This window comes from Protomyctophum bolini, assembly GCF_963924005.1.
Source record: "Protomyctophum bolini genome assembly, chromosome: 16".
NCBI classification, from domain to species: domain Eukaryota; kingdom Metazoa; phylum Chordata; class Actinopteri; order Myctophiformes; family Myctophidae; genus Protomyctophum; species Protomyctophum bolini.
In genome coordinates, this window is record NC_137877.1 from 16,538,607 (window position 1) to 16,553,454 (window position 14,848).

At 41.0% G+C, this 14,848-nt stretch overlaps 1 protein-coding gene across 2 annotated transcripts in view; it reads left to right on the forward strand.

Annotated features, from left to right (window-relative positions):
• LOC308331315 (tissue factor pathway inhibitor-like) overlaps positions 1-14,848 on the forward strand; it is a 54,686-nt gene that overhangs the window by 27,249 nt on the left and 12,589 nt on the right. The window contains exon 2 of one of the 2 annotated variants that reach the window (XM_080786699.1): positions 9,256-9,456. In XM_080786699.1, the coding sequence (XP_080642825.1) occupies positions 9,256-9,456 (201 nt within the window). Of the gene's footprint in view, positions 1-9,252; positions 9,457-14,848 lie in introns of both variants that reach the window. The other variant, XM_080786698.1, reaches the window with a different exon arrangement.

Here is a 14,848-nt window from a genome sequence, read left to right on the forward strand (position 1 = left end):
CACCCCTATATTATATTATATTATATTATATTTGTAATGATAACCCCTTGATTTTACCACGTTTGAGTGTTTTGTGTTTTTGCCTTTGTAAATCATTTGGTTGGGTTGTTGGTGATACTTTGAATAACTCAAGAGTGTTGTGTAATTGGGACTCCCTGAACCTAGCAGATGGTGCTTTGGTAGATCCCTCCCTGCAGCCCTTTACAACGTATGGCAAACTTATGTTTGCGTCAGCATTCGCCATATGCTCTTTCTGAGTTTAGTAGTGGCCATTTTGTATCAAATAAATGAGCGAGAAATGCATGTTGTTTGGTTTCTAACACAAAGCTTGACCGACTTTGAGGAGATGCGTCATCATCCTGCAGGTTGAGCTAATAAAACGCACCTGTTGAATGTATTGGTCTCTAATTGGCAGCAGTGGGGATTGCTTTGGTTCACCAGAGCTTGGACGTTGTAAACTCCCAGAGCCAGGGATCTGCAGAGGAATCCACGCGAGGACGGATTGACACAAGCCATTATCGTACGAGGCCAGGTGGAAATCAGGTAGAGGCTCATGGCAGATATTGCCAGGAAAAGATAGAATGCGAATGCCTAGGAATAGGAGGGTGGTTACACTGGTTAGTGGGAGACTGGGAGTGTGGGGTAGATTTTCCCCCATCGAGCCAGCATTGGTGGGTAAACTGAGTTTTCCCTGATAAACACCAGCCATTGGAGATCTCTGCTGCCAGATACAGGGAAGAGAGTGAGCTTAATATGGAGAGGCAGAGAGAGAGAGAGAGGGAGAGTTTGATTTATTACTTTCCAATCCCTCCAGCAAGAAAAAAAGAAACAAAACTTCAGAGGTCGAGGGCGGAAAAGACAAGCCGTGATGAATGCGAAGTCGAGCACGGCTCGGACAAATAGCTCTACATAAGCTATTGAGCGGCAGAGTGACAATTAGCTCCTTCATTGCATCCTCTCCCTCCCCCACCACCTGCCATACCAACACAACTGCTCTGATTAAAAACGTGTGGTTCTCATTGGGAGCTTTTAGATAATTAAGAAGCCCTCCCCCCTCTGCAGTGTTAGCTAGATTGCTGCTTGTTATACAGAAAGGCCAATTGTGCGGTATAAGTGCCCTATGATAGGCGTGGTAGTAAATATTAGAGGACAAGATGTCACGGTTTTGGTCTGGCCTAGATACTGTATAGACAAATCCAGGAACGGGTCTCATTGTCGCAGCTTATGTATTTGCTGTAGGCGGACTCGGCGTAGCTGCAGGGTTTAAACCCTCACCAGGCACACCTCTTCTACTATAGTGAACTATAGTAGAAGTAGAATTACAAAGATGCCCAGAACATCGGGATGAACCTGTGTAGTTTATGACTGCTTCAACAGTAGTGGCAACATTAAAAATAAATAAAAACGGAATGTCAAAATATCCACCGCGGTGGCTGAGACCAGAGCCATTGAGTAGTGGTTGAGACGAAGCAGTGAAAGGTCCTGAAAGATCCATAACGTCAGTCTTACCCAATACCCAATCTTTCTGTTTTATGAACACAAGGCTGCTGTATTTTATACCTCATACTTTAAATGCTTAGTATGAGGTATATAAAATACAGCAGCCTTGTGTTCATAAAACAGAAATATTGGCTATTGGGTAAGACTGATGTTACTGGTACTGAAAGACCCACCCACCTCAGACATCAGCAGAAACTCCCTGTCATAATTTCACCCCCCTCCCTATCTAATTATTGGACATTATTAGGATGTTTATATTCAACATCCTTAGGGCCCCAAATCACATCTAAGAAAGCATGAGTGTCTATTTCAAACAAAAGGGGTTTTTGACTGGGGAGTCATATTTTGACAGCAGAAACCGCCTGTCAGAATTTCACCCCCCTCCCTATTGGACAGGATTAGGATGTTGATATTGATTTTGTATTCATCCTTAACCCATTCTGACCTGAGATCAGATTCACACGAGGTTTCCACTGGACTACACACTGGTCTGATGAACCCATTCTGACCTGAGATCAGATTTAAAAAAATGTCAGTCGTTCTTCGATTTTTCAAAAATAGCAGACCTACAAGCTCGTAGCGCGCCACCTCTGCTATTTTTCAATAGCTAAAGCATAACATGATGCTAAACACCAAAATGGGTTCCCGTTCAGAATGGGTTAAGGCCCCAATAAATCACACCTTAGAAAGGACGAGTGTCTATTTCAAACATTATGAAAATGACAAAAATATAATTGACTCATGTTCTGTCGTGTGGGGCGTCATTCTTTTTGTCGTGTCTTTATCGTTTCCAATAGCGTTCACCGATACATGTCGGGTGGCATTGACCTTATAGTTACAACCTCCACAGAAAGGCCTTCCCGTTTCTGTTGAAAACCTCATAAACCACAGTTGTTATTGTTTCATAGTACAGTATATTATCGGTTTATGATTGTAGGATTAATTTGTTATTTCTGGCATTATCTCTGTTACCTCATTTTGACTGCCACTCACTAAACACAGGTGAAATTCACCTGAACATCTGCCTGTAGAAGATAAACAGGGATGTGGGCAGGGAAACAAACCTACCTTCTATGATGTCACTGAGCATCATGAAGACTGACGTTACTGGTAGCCTACTGAAAGACCCACCCACCTCAGACATCAGCAGAAACTAATTATTGGACGTATTAGGATGTTGATATTCATTTTGTATTCATCCTCAGGGCCCCAAATCACACCTTAAAAATACGAGTGTCTATTTCAAACAAAAGGTTTTTTTGACTGGGGAGTCATGACAGCAGAAACAGCCTGTCATAATTTCACCCCCCTCCCTATTGGACAGGATTAGGATGTTGATATTGATTTTGTATTCATCCTTAGGGCCCCAATATATCACACCAAAAATATAATTGTCTTTACTGTTCTAGGATTAACAAGCTGTGACATGTTCCGTCATGTGGGGCATCATTATTTGTGTCGTGTCTTTATCGTTTCCAATGGCGTTCACCGATACATGTCAGGTGGCGTTGGCCTCAGTTACAACCTCCACAGAAAGGCGTTCCTGTTTCTTTTGAAAAACTCATAAACCACAGTTGTTATTGTTTCATAGTACAGTATATAATTGGTTTATGATTGTAGGATTAATTTGTTATTGCTGGCATTATCTCTGTTACCTCATTTTGACTGCCACTCCCCGTCACTCAAACAAGCACACACCCACACACTCATGCATGTGCATATGCGAACGCCTAGAAATGATGCCTCTCACCATAACTCTGATCATTCTTATTAACCCTTGGCATCCTTGCAAATCAATAAAGCTGAACAGCTTTGGGCACTGTGGTCCATATATGTTACCTTGATAGATGGGTGCAACTTTGAGGCAAGCTGTATAAAAGCACAATGGCTTATAACCTCAACCCTTTGCCCACTGCAGTCAGTGCATCCTTATCTGTTCCTCTTCTTCTACCAAACCAACTGTTTTCACAAATCTCTCCATGCACAAACACTAATGGATGGAAAACCACATGCAATACATTGCATGCTTCCAACTTGCATATTTACCATACAGTTTGCATTTGAATGACATACTATGTTATTTTACTGTGATGCAAAGTTGTACAGTACAGTACAGCACTACAGCACAGTACAGTAAGAGTTGTACAGTATGAGAACTACTGTACAGTATAGTATGAGCAGTACAGCACAGTACAATATGGTACAGTATGCGTAGTACAGTACCGTACAGCACAGTACAGTACAGTATGAGTAGTACAGCATGGTACAGTACTCTACAGTATGAGTTGTACAGTAGAGCACAGTACAGTATGAGTTGTACAGCACAGTACAGTATGGTACAGTATAGTGCAGTATTGGTTCCTTACCCGTTTTGACAAATCAATTCATACTGTACAAATTCCATCCTATTCCTACCCCTCCCCTCCACAATAGTCGCCATGAACCAATGGGAGCTGTCAAGCTGTCCAGGACATGGCTCTGGACTGCCCTCTCAGCAAACTGTCTCCGCATCTGTCTTTGACGTTCGCTCTCTATCGCTTTCTTTACTGTATCTCTGAGGCCCTCTGTCACAATTTCTGCCTCTGAAGCTCTCCGGAAATGCGTTAGAAAAAGCTTACTGTAACAGAGCCAGTTCATTGGAGATTGTCTACGACTCTACAGGAATGTGGCCATTTTCCAAAGGATGTTTTACAGAATGATGAGCATTGGTGACATATATGCAGATATGCTGTATATGACTTCTGCGTCTCAAACCCCTTTTGTAATATGCTTCTGGCAATAATACTATTGTAATACACTGTACCTTACACTAGTTTAGCATTTAAGCCTCAGCTAGTAATGTATGGGCTATAATTTTCACAACACTTTGGGGATTTATGAATTTAATCCTGTATGGGCAATCTAATTTTCTCTCTCTCTCTCTCTCTCTCTCTCTCTCTCTCTCTCTCTCTCGCTCTCTCTCTCTCTCGCTCCCTTTATCTGCAGCAGTCCTAGCAGTCCTTTTTTTTTGTAAAACCAATTATTTTATTAAATGTGGTGAGTTGTTTTGGAATCGATTACATTGATTTGTGTGATTAATTGTTATTCTCATAGTCCAGCACAGCATGCCAGTTAAGGTCCTCGAAGACTGCTGCGTTGTTTCTGGGTTTTGGCAGCAGTCTGCAGGGACCTTTAGTGTTTGACTTTTGATTGGCCAATCAGAAACTCTCCCAGGACATCACAAAATGTATGATTTAATCCTGGCAAGAGATATAAGATAATACAATAGCTATGGATATTTCAGCTGGTATTTTTATTTTGTACCTGTACAAGTTGAGACCTGGGGGCTGCCTGTGTGTGTGTGTGTGTGTGTGTGTGTGTGTGTGTGTGTGTGTGTGTGTGTGTGTGTGTGTGTGTGTGTGTGTGTGTGTGTGTGTGTGTGTGTGTGTGTGTGTGTGTGTGTGTGTGTGTGTGTGTGTGTGTGTGTGTGTGTGTGTGTGTGTGTGTGAATCTTGGCAAAGATTGTAGGCAAAGATTGTAGCCAGATGAAACCAGCTTCCAAGTCTGATGCAATCCAAAATGTGCCTAATTTAAAATCGTACATATTTCAGGACAGATTCAAATGCTGATTTGTTGTTAGGCTTGGTGTGCATTGTGTGAGTAGGATTATGAATTTGCATAGAAATCCGTACTTAATTACTGATGACAGTTTATGAAGCTGGGGATGGTTACAGATGAATGTAGAGAATAGCCAGATAGCAAGATTTAAGCTGACAAACATGCATTATTTAAATAAATAAATAAATCAACAAACAAATAAAATATCTTGGCAATACTGCCTAATGATGATTTGAGCTGTTTATATTTCTAGCAAATTATTAAAAAAATAAAGACTGTGTGTGTGTGTGTGTGTGTGTGTGTGTGTGTGTGTGTGTGTGTGTGTGTGTGTGTGTGTGTGTGTGTGTGTGTGTGTGTGTGTGTGTGTGTGTGGTGTGTGTGTGTGTGTGTGTGTGTGTGTGTGTGTGCAATTTCTTTTGGCATTTGTATTTGGACAGTTATCAGAGAAATACTGTGGCACCAGACATATCTTTTGAAATTATGACAAAGAGAACTGGAGTACAATTTAGTAATACATGGTCTGAATGAAAGAATGTCACTCTTATGTACCCGTACAAAAATAATAATATATATAACAATATAGAAACCTTGAACCTTGATTTGTGGTGTCACGCCTGTGGTATTCTATAGATATTTTATGTTGTATTCTTTTTTCTTCAATGTGAAATCATTATATATTAAGAGGGACGGCCGGGGGCATTCGTATTGCGCCGCTAGAGGTGAAATTCTTGGACCGACGCATGGCGGACAAAAGCGAAAGCATTTGCCAAGAATGTTTTCATTAAAGATCATCATTTTAAGACCATTTAGTATCCTACCACACCACCAACCTGCTATCAGTTATTATATTTTTATTACAGTTGTTGCCAGAAACTGTAAATCAGAGACATGTTTAATTGGTTTAATTTAATCAGGGGCTATGGCCTTTGCATATATCCAAAAGGATTCTTGGTTTGAATAACTCATTATTAATGTTGCCACCTCTGCTGCAGTCAGGAGGTAGAGCAGCTTTGCAGCGGCTTTGTGTCCTTGAGCAAGACACTGAACCCAAAACTGCTCCTGATAAGCAGGTTGGCTCCTTGCATGGTTTCATGCATCCAGCAGCTGTTGATAAATGGGATATATTGGACCCCAATGGAAACAAGACCGCAAGGACCTTTTGGGTGAAATCCTTTTAATTGTGCTTGTCCTATACTTGTAATGTTTTACATTTATGTCTGATAAAATATTCCATCAATCAATCAATCAATCAGTGATTGAAATGTAGACCATTTAACCGGTGAAGTTTTATCTAGACAGAGGATATATAATGTGGGTTCACTAACAGTTCTTTCTTAGTTTGAGCTGGCTGAACTAAGATGATGGCCTGATTATGTTCCATATAAATAACGGTAATGGGTCGCACATACCAAGACAGCATTTCAATCATTTATTATTGCATCAAAGTTGGACAGTGTGCATGCATGCGTGTCTTGGCATGACACATTTTCTTGTTTTTCTTGTTTTCTTAGAGGCCCCTTCCTGGAGGATTGGCTGCAACACAGACACAATGTTTTGATTAATGTCCGAGACCGACAGCCCCTTGGTGATATCTGAACTTTGTATTTAGTTGGGAAATTCACATTGTTGTCTTTGGTAGTCTTGTCTTTGGAGCTAAGCTGGACACGGCTCAATAATTCAGAGCGGATAAGTACCGCTTATTGTACTTCTGTGTGTCTCAGAAGAAGGGGGTAAGAAATCAATAGGAACATCCTGTTTATCCTCACATCCTTGGGAAACAAATTCCTAGCTTAATGTAATACTTTCATTTACAATAAAATACATATCACACTTTACACCAGCCAGTGCTGCCGTTTCCTTGCAAACAAATGGCTCCACTGCAGCGCAGCATGACGTGAGGCCTACGACGTGAAAGAAACTAGTAATCATTGCCTGGCGCCTTGTCATTATTTTCCCTTTAAAGTTTGCTCAGCAAGGTTCCAGCTGTGGAAGTGTGTTTTGTTTACATATCCCAAATGGGGCCGTACCACTGAGATTGCTTGTCTTACTTAGCAAGACAAACAATCCTCTCCCCCATTGTTGGATGACCGTACTGCCGCTTATCTGCCTAACAAGAAGAACGCAAATATAATAAAACATATCATGAGGCGGTGGGGGAAAACATTTAATTTCCACCACACCCAACCTGCAAACACAGGATCGAGATAGTGAGTTTTGATTTCAACCCCAGGAGGAAATTCGTTTGCATTCCACCGCCATGGTTATACTTTATATACAGTCTGTTGGAATTGCATGGTTGGGGGGGGGGGGGGGGGGGGGGGGGTTGTGCTGGCTTTAGGCATAGTTGAGATGAGTCTATGCTTCCATTATACCTACTACTACTTACCTGGCAGAGTGACTGTCAGGCCTGGTTGGCAGTAATAAAAGGGAGCGCTGGGGTGGAACTTTGTACCTTGCAGGGAAGGATTCCCGCAGTATAGTGAATGTTTGTTCGCCTGCCTTTCGATCACAATATATAATATAATAAATGGTCTGGGTGATGATTAAGCTTACACACCCAGGTGGTGTATGTCTGCCAAATGCACTCATCATCATCATTACAGTTTAAAACGTACTTACAGTACACAGAAACTATGCCAAAACCTACTGGGGTCAGGAGTTGCATGTAGGCCTGTCACAATTATTACATAATCACAATGTTTTGAGATAATCAATTATTTTTCAATTAATCAATTCTTTCCATGTTGAAAATACATACATTTTCAAACATTTACCAAAATAATATATTTCCCCAAAAATTCCAAAATGGCGGAAATAGTTGATCGGCAATCATAAAGAATGATTTAATGTGTCAGTTATTTCTCTGTGTATTAAGCTATTTGTCATAATTTCTCTGTGCAATTTGTGATTACGAAGCCTTAAAGGCAAACAGAAATACAAATTGTAGGCTAACGTTCCAATGTTCAATGCAAAAAAACACAATTAAATTGTTAATCACAATTATTTGTGTGACAATTATAATCGTGAAGTTGAACAATTTAAAGAACACTGGCACAGGTCACACTACAGCTTTTACATAAGACAGATGTTTATAATAGATGAAGGACCTTTCACATATCACCTTCAAGCACCTTGCTTGTTGACTTTGTTAGTCTACAGTAGATTTATTATTGTGCCAGAACCAGAAAAAAATAATTTTACACTTATGTACCTGTATGTATACACAAGACATAAAAATAAAGAAATATTGAACCTTGAAAATTACTTTACCACAATACCTCAATAGCCTACTCATTGCCAGTGGGTTGCCAAAATAGAGACCTCTTGCAGTGGTTATTAAACATACCCGGTGGCACAAAACAAATAAGATGTCTCGCAAGAGTGGCAAGTAGGCTAGCGTGAATGTTAATCGTGTGCATGTGGTGCCCTGGACTGACTGTGCTTCACGGTGTGTGACAGGGACTTATAACCTGACCTATAAAAGGCAGGCATGAGGGCAGATGAGAGCAGCCTCTGTGCGTGCACCACACCGAGCGAGTGATTTAAGGTTCTGACAGGTGTCTGGTAGAGCTGGGGAGCATTCCATGTCACCTGCTTCCTCGCCGTGACGCCCGCTGTTATGAGTGATGTGATTGAGGGGTTACGCAGGCACTGCATTACGCCTACGCGCTTGCAAGCTGTTCCAAACCGCTCTATTGTCGTTCTGTATGCGATGCAAGTGACCCGTGCACAATTCACCACACATAATCTTTGTCATCATGATTATGATGAGTGGGATTTTGTGTGCATGCAGTAGGTGAAATAGCCTGCAGAGTGATTTGTACCTTTACCAGAATGATAATTTTTGTTTTCTGTCACCGTTATTCACTCCCGAGTGCTTGCATGGAAAATGCATCTATAAAGAGATAAATGTATTATCAAGACTCCCCCCCCCCCCACAGCAACTGCTTTACCAACTTTAAATCTGTCAAACTATTAACCGTGGAAACTATACTGCCAGGCATCTCCAAGCCTTAGGTTAAAGAGCTTTCTGCTGTGACCTAAATTCTCAAGAACAAAAGGACAAAATAGTGTGTGTGCGTGCATGCGTGCGTATACATTTTTTTGTAATATTTCTTCTTTTTTATATATTTCTATATATTTCTTTGTTTACAGCAGATGGAGAGCCACGTGAGCTGTTCATCTTCAGCGAGATATGTGCCCTGAAGAAGATGGAAGGGCCCTGCAAGGCCATCAAGGACCGATTCTACTTTGATATTGACACCGGTCGCTGTGAGGCTTTTGAATATGGAGGATGCGGGGGCAATGCAAACAATTTCGAGACCTTGGAGGAATGCGCGCTAACATGTTTGGTATCCGGTGAGTTTTTAAATGCATGCAAAGTGTTTTTGCAGGCAATCAGTTATTTCCAACTATTTTAATTGAGGTACTTTGTTTTTATTTATTTGGTTCGAATAGGGTACAGTATGTTCTTACAGTGCATCCCAACCAACACGACCCATTTTCTAAATAAATCACTATTGTACTGTAGGCTGTAATTCTAATGGAAATCTGATGAATGTGTCTAGTAACCACATGCAGCCAAAGTTCACACAGAAGTAAATTTTTTATCATTTGTTTTCAGTACGTTTAGAGATTATTATGGTGTTCTTTACTTACTGTAAGACTTACTGTTATAGGCCATTGTTCCTCGATTGTTAGCAAATGATCAATTTCATGTTTGAAAGCTATTGCAATCAGGCTTTATTGCCACCATGGGCATTTTGAAGGCAGCTTAAAAGCCAATTTAGGAAACCATTATGCCAAGATGTGGCTCAAACTGAACAAGAAAAGCAGACTGTTTTGCTTGAGGTATCTAGCTAAAAATAAGCACTCCATCAAAATGTCCTTTCCGAAAAGCTTCCTCTGTATAATCGGAGTTGGACCTTCTTTCTAACTCCAAACGAAACGTAGTGGGTGCCTGCTTGGCTCCCGTGAAAGAGATGGCATCCTTCTCCGCAGTCAGCTCCAGCCAGTTACATGCACATCTCGGTCTCAGCAGTGTCGTTCAGCAGTGTCTGCGCCCCATGCGGCGCATGACCACACTGATAAGAACAAATACTGCACTTGATTTTTCGACCCCTTAACTGACTGCTTATTTTGTCCATATCACCAAGCCCAACCTGGGTATTGTCATTACTACTGGAGTTGATCCCTGAGTTCTGAGTCTGATCCACCAGAAAGCTATCCAGGGCCATGCCTGAGTAGCATCCATAGACTCACTATTAGTGCCATTTCAGCAAAGTGTGTGTGTGCGTGCGTGATAAGTCACAATGCTTTTCTCCTCAATGGTAAAGAGAAATATTTGCTGTAAAGTTTGTTGTGTGCACACATAGCATGCATTATTCAATCAGGCAACAAGATAATCACCAGTCAATTTGCACCTGGTGGCATCAGCCTATAGAGATAGGGTTACATTCACTTTAAAGGCATCCCCACACATCTACATTACAGTGACTCTGGGAATGGTAGATAAAGCAAAGGTGGCATTAAATAAAGCTTGCCGTCTGTTAGTGTTCTGTGACTGAAGTGTGCATGGGGCTGCCGGGTGTCAACACAGTCTGGCTGCCAAGTCTTGAGTAAAAAACTCACAAAGGTCTTTCATCATTTGGAAAGTTAGTGTCATACTGCAAGGGATAAAAATAAGAAAAGGAAAGGGTCTGTACTTTAGAGTAATGGTACGTCAAGGCTGTTTTGTTTTTGCGTGCTATATATTAGTTGTAATGGATGTTTTTTATCCTCCATCACCACAACAACATAAGCTCCTGTATTTCAAAACAGGTCAAGAAAGAAAGCAGCAAAAGTTGTTTTTTTAATACTTTTTTTTTTACATTTTCATCACAGCCTGTGAGAAATGTTATTTGATCATTTGAGAACCCATTTCAAAATTCCATTGTACTCTCGCTCTGCAGAAAGAGCTTTTCCTAGAAATCCCCTCTTCTCAACTGCTCCAAACCATGAGGCATTTGTGCCTTGCCATGCCTTTCCAGTGGAGCTGCCCGGCAACAGAGAATAACAAACAAACCAACAACAATGGCAGCTCTCAAGAAGAAGAAGTTCAGGAGCACTTCTCGGAGTGTGTCTAACTTATCTTACAGGCGATGTGGCAGTAAAATAGAGAACATCACGTAATTAGTCAGTGGTGGAAAATAAAGTAAGTACAATTTACTGTAGTACAGTACTTAAGTACTTTACTTGAGTATTTCCAATTTCCAATACTTTCACTTCTACTCTGCTACATCTCGGATCCATATATTGTACATTTATTTGAAAACTTTGTAGATTTTGATTATTATTTTATTAACACATAAATGTAGCACTTCAGCCATATATACATTTCGGCCATTTGAAAATAGCCAATCTACAAGCTCACAATGTGTCGCATCATATTGTGAGCTTGTAGATCTGACGTTGACGAACGGTGACGAACGGTGAAGCACGTCGCAGAGTAACAGCACAGGATACCACATCTGTTGCTCAGCAAAGACTCTATTCAGCCCCGACACACTTGTGCTTGTGTTACACCACCATGAGTCATAGACCATTATTTGTCAAAGAATTCCTCTGCTCTGATGTTGCTCAGCAAAGCGTCTGACCTGTGAGAGGTCAGACGCTTAATCACACAGTCACACATTGTCTCTTACAGTATATATACTCAATTTTGTTACTTAAGTAAAAGTATCAATACTGCAATATATATAAATACTTGAAGTAAAAGTCCGGAAATTCTAACTTTGTAGTACTTGTAAAAGTACAACAGTATTGGCATCAAAATGTACTTGAAGTACCAAAAGTAAAAGTAATGCAGTATGTCCCATTTCGAGTTTCATCTATCCATCCATATTCAACCGCTAAGGCCTCACTCACACCTTTCGATCTAGCATACAACATTGATGCATGCTAGATGTAAGCAAGATGTAAGTGTCATGGCCGCCCCAATGCATTTCCAATAGAAGTCACATGGTTTGATACAACATTTTGGACTACAAGCTGTTGTATGGCTTTCGGCTGTGTTTCGACTGCCCCCCTCATACAACACAAATGTTGTGTCAAACCATGTGACTCCCATTGGAAATGCATTGGGGCAAGATGTATCACACCCTTTGTATACAACAAGCATACATCAGTCTGTTGGTGTGAGTGAGGCCTAACTGTATGAGATGTATAGCTGATGCAAGCTCGCAATACATTTCCAATGGGAGTCAAATGGTTTGACACAACATTTTGGACTACAAGCTGTTGTATGGCTTTCGGCTGTGTTTCGACTGCCCCCCTCATCAGCTATACATCTCATACAACACAAATGTTGTGAGTGAGGCGACTTGCGTCGAGGACCTCCCTAGGGAGACACCCGAGAGGCATCCTAACCAGATGCCCATTTCGAGTTTTCAAATTTCAAGTTCAAGTACCGGAAATTGGAAATACTCAAGTACAAATACTTCACAATTGTACTTAAGTACAGTACTTGGGTAAATGTACTTAGTTACTTTCCAGCTGTCAGAATGTACAATAGAGATGGCAGAACTGAAAAGAATGAGCCGGGCCTCGCTGAAGTGATTTCAACCAGCGATACAGCGTTTACGTATCTCAGGGCTGTTCTCCCTCTATTCAGCCCGGTTCATTTACGGACATAATCACTGTGCACTGAGAACCTATTACGCTCAGCACAGTTCTTCCTGAGAATCCTGCCGACTGTGATGGGCCTCTAAACCCTTATGACACTACCGCGTCAATCCCATACAATGCTGACCTATATTTGTATATGGCTGGCTCAGAGATGTATTTCAGAAATAATAACCGGCTTCAGTTCTACTGCACATTACAATTACAACAGAATAATGTCCTTTTCAGACAGCTGCACACAATGGTAGGTCTATGAATTCCAATTTGGTAAACAATATCATGTACAGCGCCAGGCCTAAAATAAAGATGGGTTTCCTGAAGAATGAGTAATGCAAAGAAAAGGAAACAAAATATCTAATCATGAATTATATAACAGCGTCTCCATTCAAATGAGCTAATAGCTTATGGTTATGGGTGATCACAGTGGGTGGGCATCACAAACTAACATCTACTGTAGATTTGATGGCCAAATCTGGTCACAAAGGCCTGAACAACTGTATGTATCTGTATTCTGTTTGTAAGTAACAAGCATGGAGCTTTCCGAGTGTTTGTTCAGTAACGGCGACCAGTCTGTAGGAAAGGGAAGCCAGATTAATTTGCATAGCCCATTTCCACAACACGGTAATTGGTGTTTTACACCAAACACAAGTCATGACACAGCGTAACAGGGGTCTCCCCATCTCTCCAGCTTTTTAGTAAACAGAATCTACATTTTCTTTATCCAACTTGAAGAGAGAACTCTACATAAATCATTTAACAGCTTCAATGTTATAGATAGTGTTCCAGTTATAATTGTGTCCTATTTTTGGGAGAGATATGGGAGAGACTCATGTTATGTTATTGAACAAAAAAACACTGTCTAGACTCTACAGCAATGAATATTTTGAAGCTATTTAACATTTATGAACTAAAATATAATGAAGTAACTCTACTCTGCACTGTACTATGAATGCAGAAGTGCTATACAAACTACATTGTTGATCTGCTTCTGGAATGTCTGTCTCCACCTAGTGACCAAGGTGTGTTTGCGCCTCCAGTACCTATGTTTCATTAATGGTTATTAGACATTAGACATTAGTGGTCTTGTTTTTACAAGGAGGACCTGGCCAAGAAAATAAAAACACCTGCACCAATTACAGACGGAAAACAAGAGGCCAAAATTGCGAGGCCAGAGCAAACTATGAAACTGTGCCCATGCTATCACCATAATAACAATACTTTACTTCAACGACTTTTCCTCAAATCCACCCAGTTGTGTAGGACTTCCCTGTCACTGCTAACCCCTACTGTTGGTCTCAGGGCGAGTGTAGACAACCAAATCTAGTTCTAAATATGCCTGTTGCTGCTTTTTATCTGACAGTGGACCGGGAGGACATAACGCTTTCGGAGGAACACTCCTCCCATGTCCATGCCCTACTGAACAGAACTTCCTTGAACACAGCCAATTGTGTTCGTAATGGTAAATGGTGCATTTATTTAGCACCTTTATCTAAGGCACAATGATTGTACATACATTCACCACCCATAAATACCGATGGCATGGCACAAGGCATCATGCCATAGGCACCACGCCATGTTGCAAGGTGTCAGAACGCCACGGCGACATGGACGCATCCTGTAGGATTCTAAACCAAGTCTTTGTGGTGGTGGGCAGGTGCTTCACAGCTGCAGCACACGGTCCGGATGTCGAGGAATAATTAGATTATGTATCAAATCTTTTTTCCAAACTGTAGGGGCTTAATGATTTTTTTCTTCTTTTTTGTAGTATTGGCGAACATATGAAAACTAAAATACACAGGAGGATACTCTATCAAACTCACGCTGGCCTGTCTTAACTGTTGATGTCAATTTGGGGAAAATATTGAGTCAAGTCCAGTCTAGAGAGCAGCCTGCTCAGTGGGTTATAAAAATGGGCTGACTGTTAATTCCCCAGTAAAACATATATCACCCTTCCAGCACCTCCAGTGCCTGAATTGTGATTGTGAATTATCCCATTAAGTCCTGAGGCAGATAAAAAAAAGTCTTCTAAATCCTAACAAGCTTTTGAAAAACAGGTCAAAGCTTTTCTTGTCAAGAACACCAAAAATTA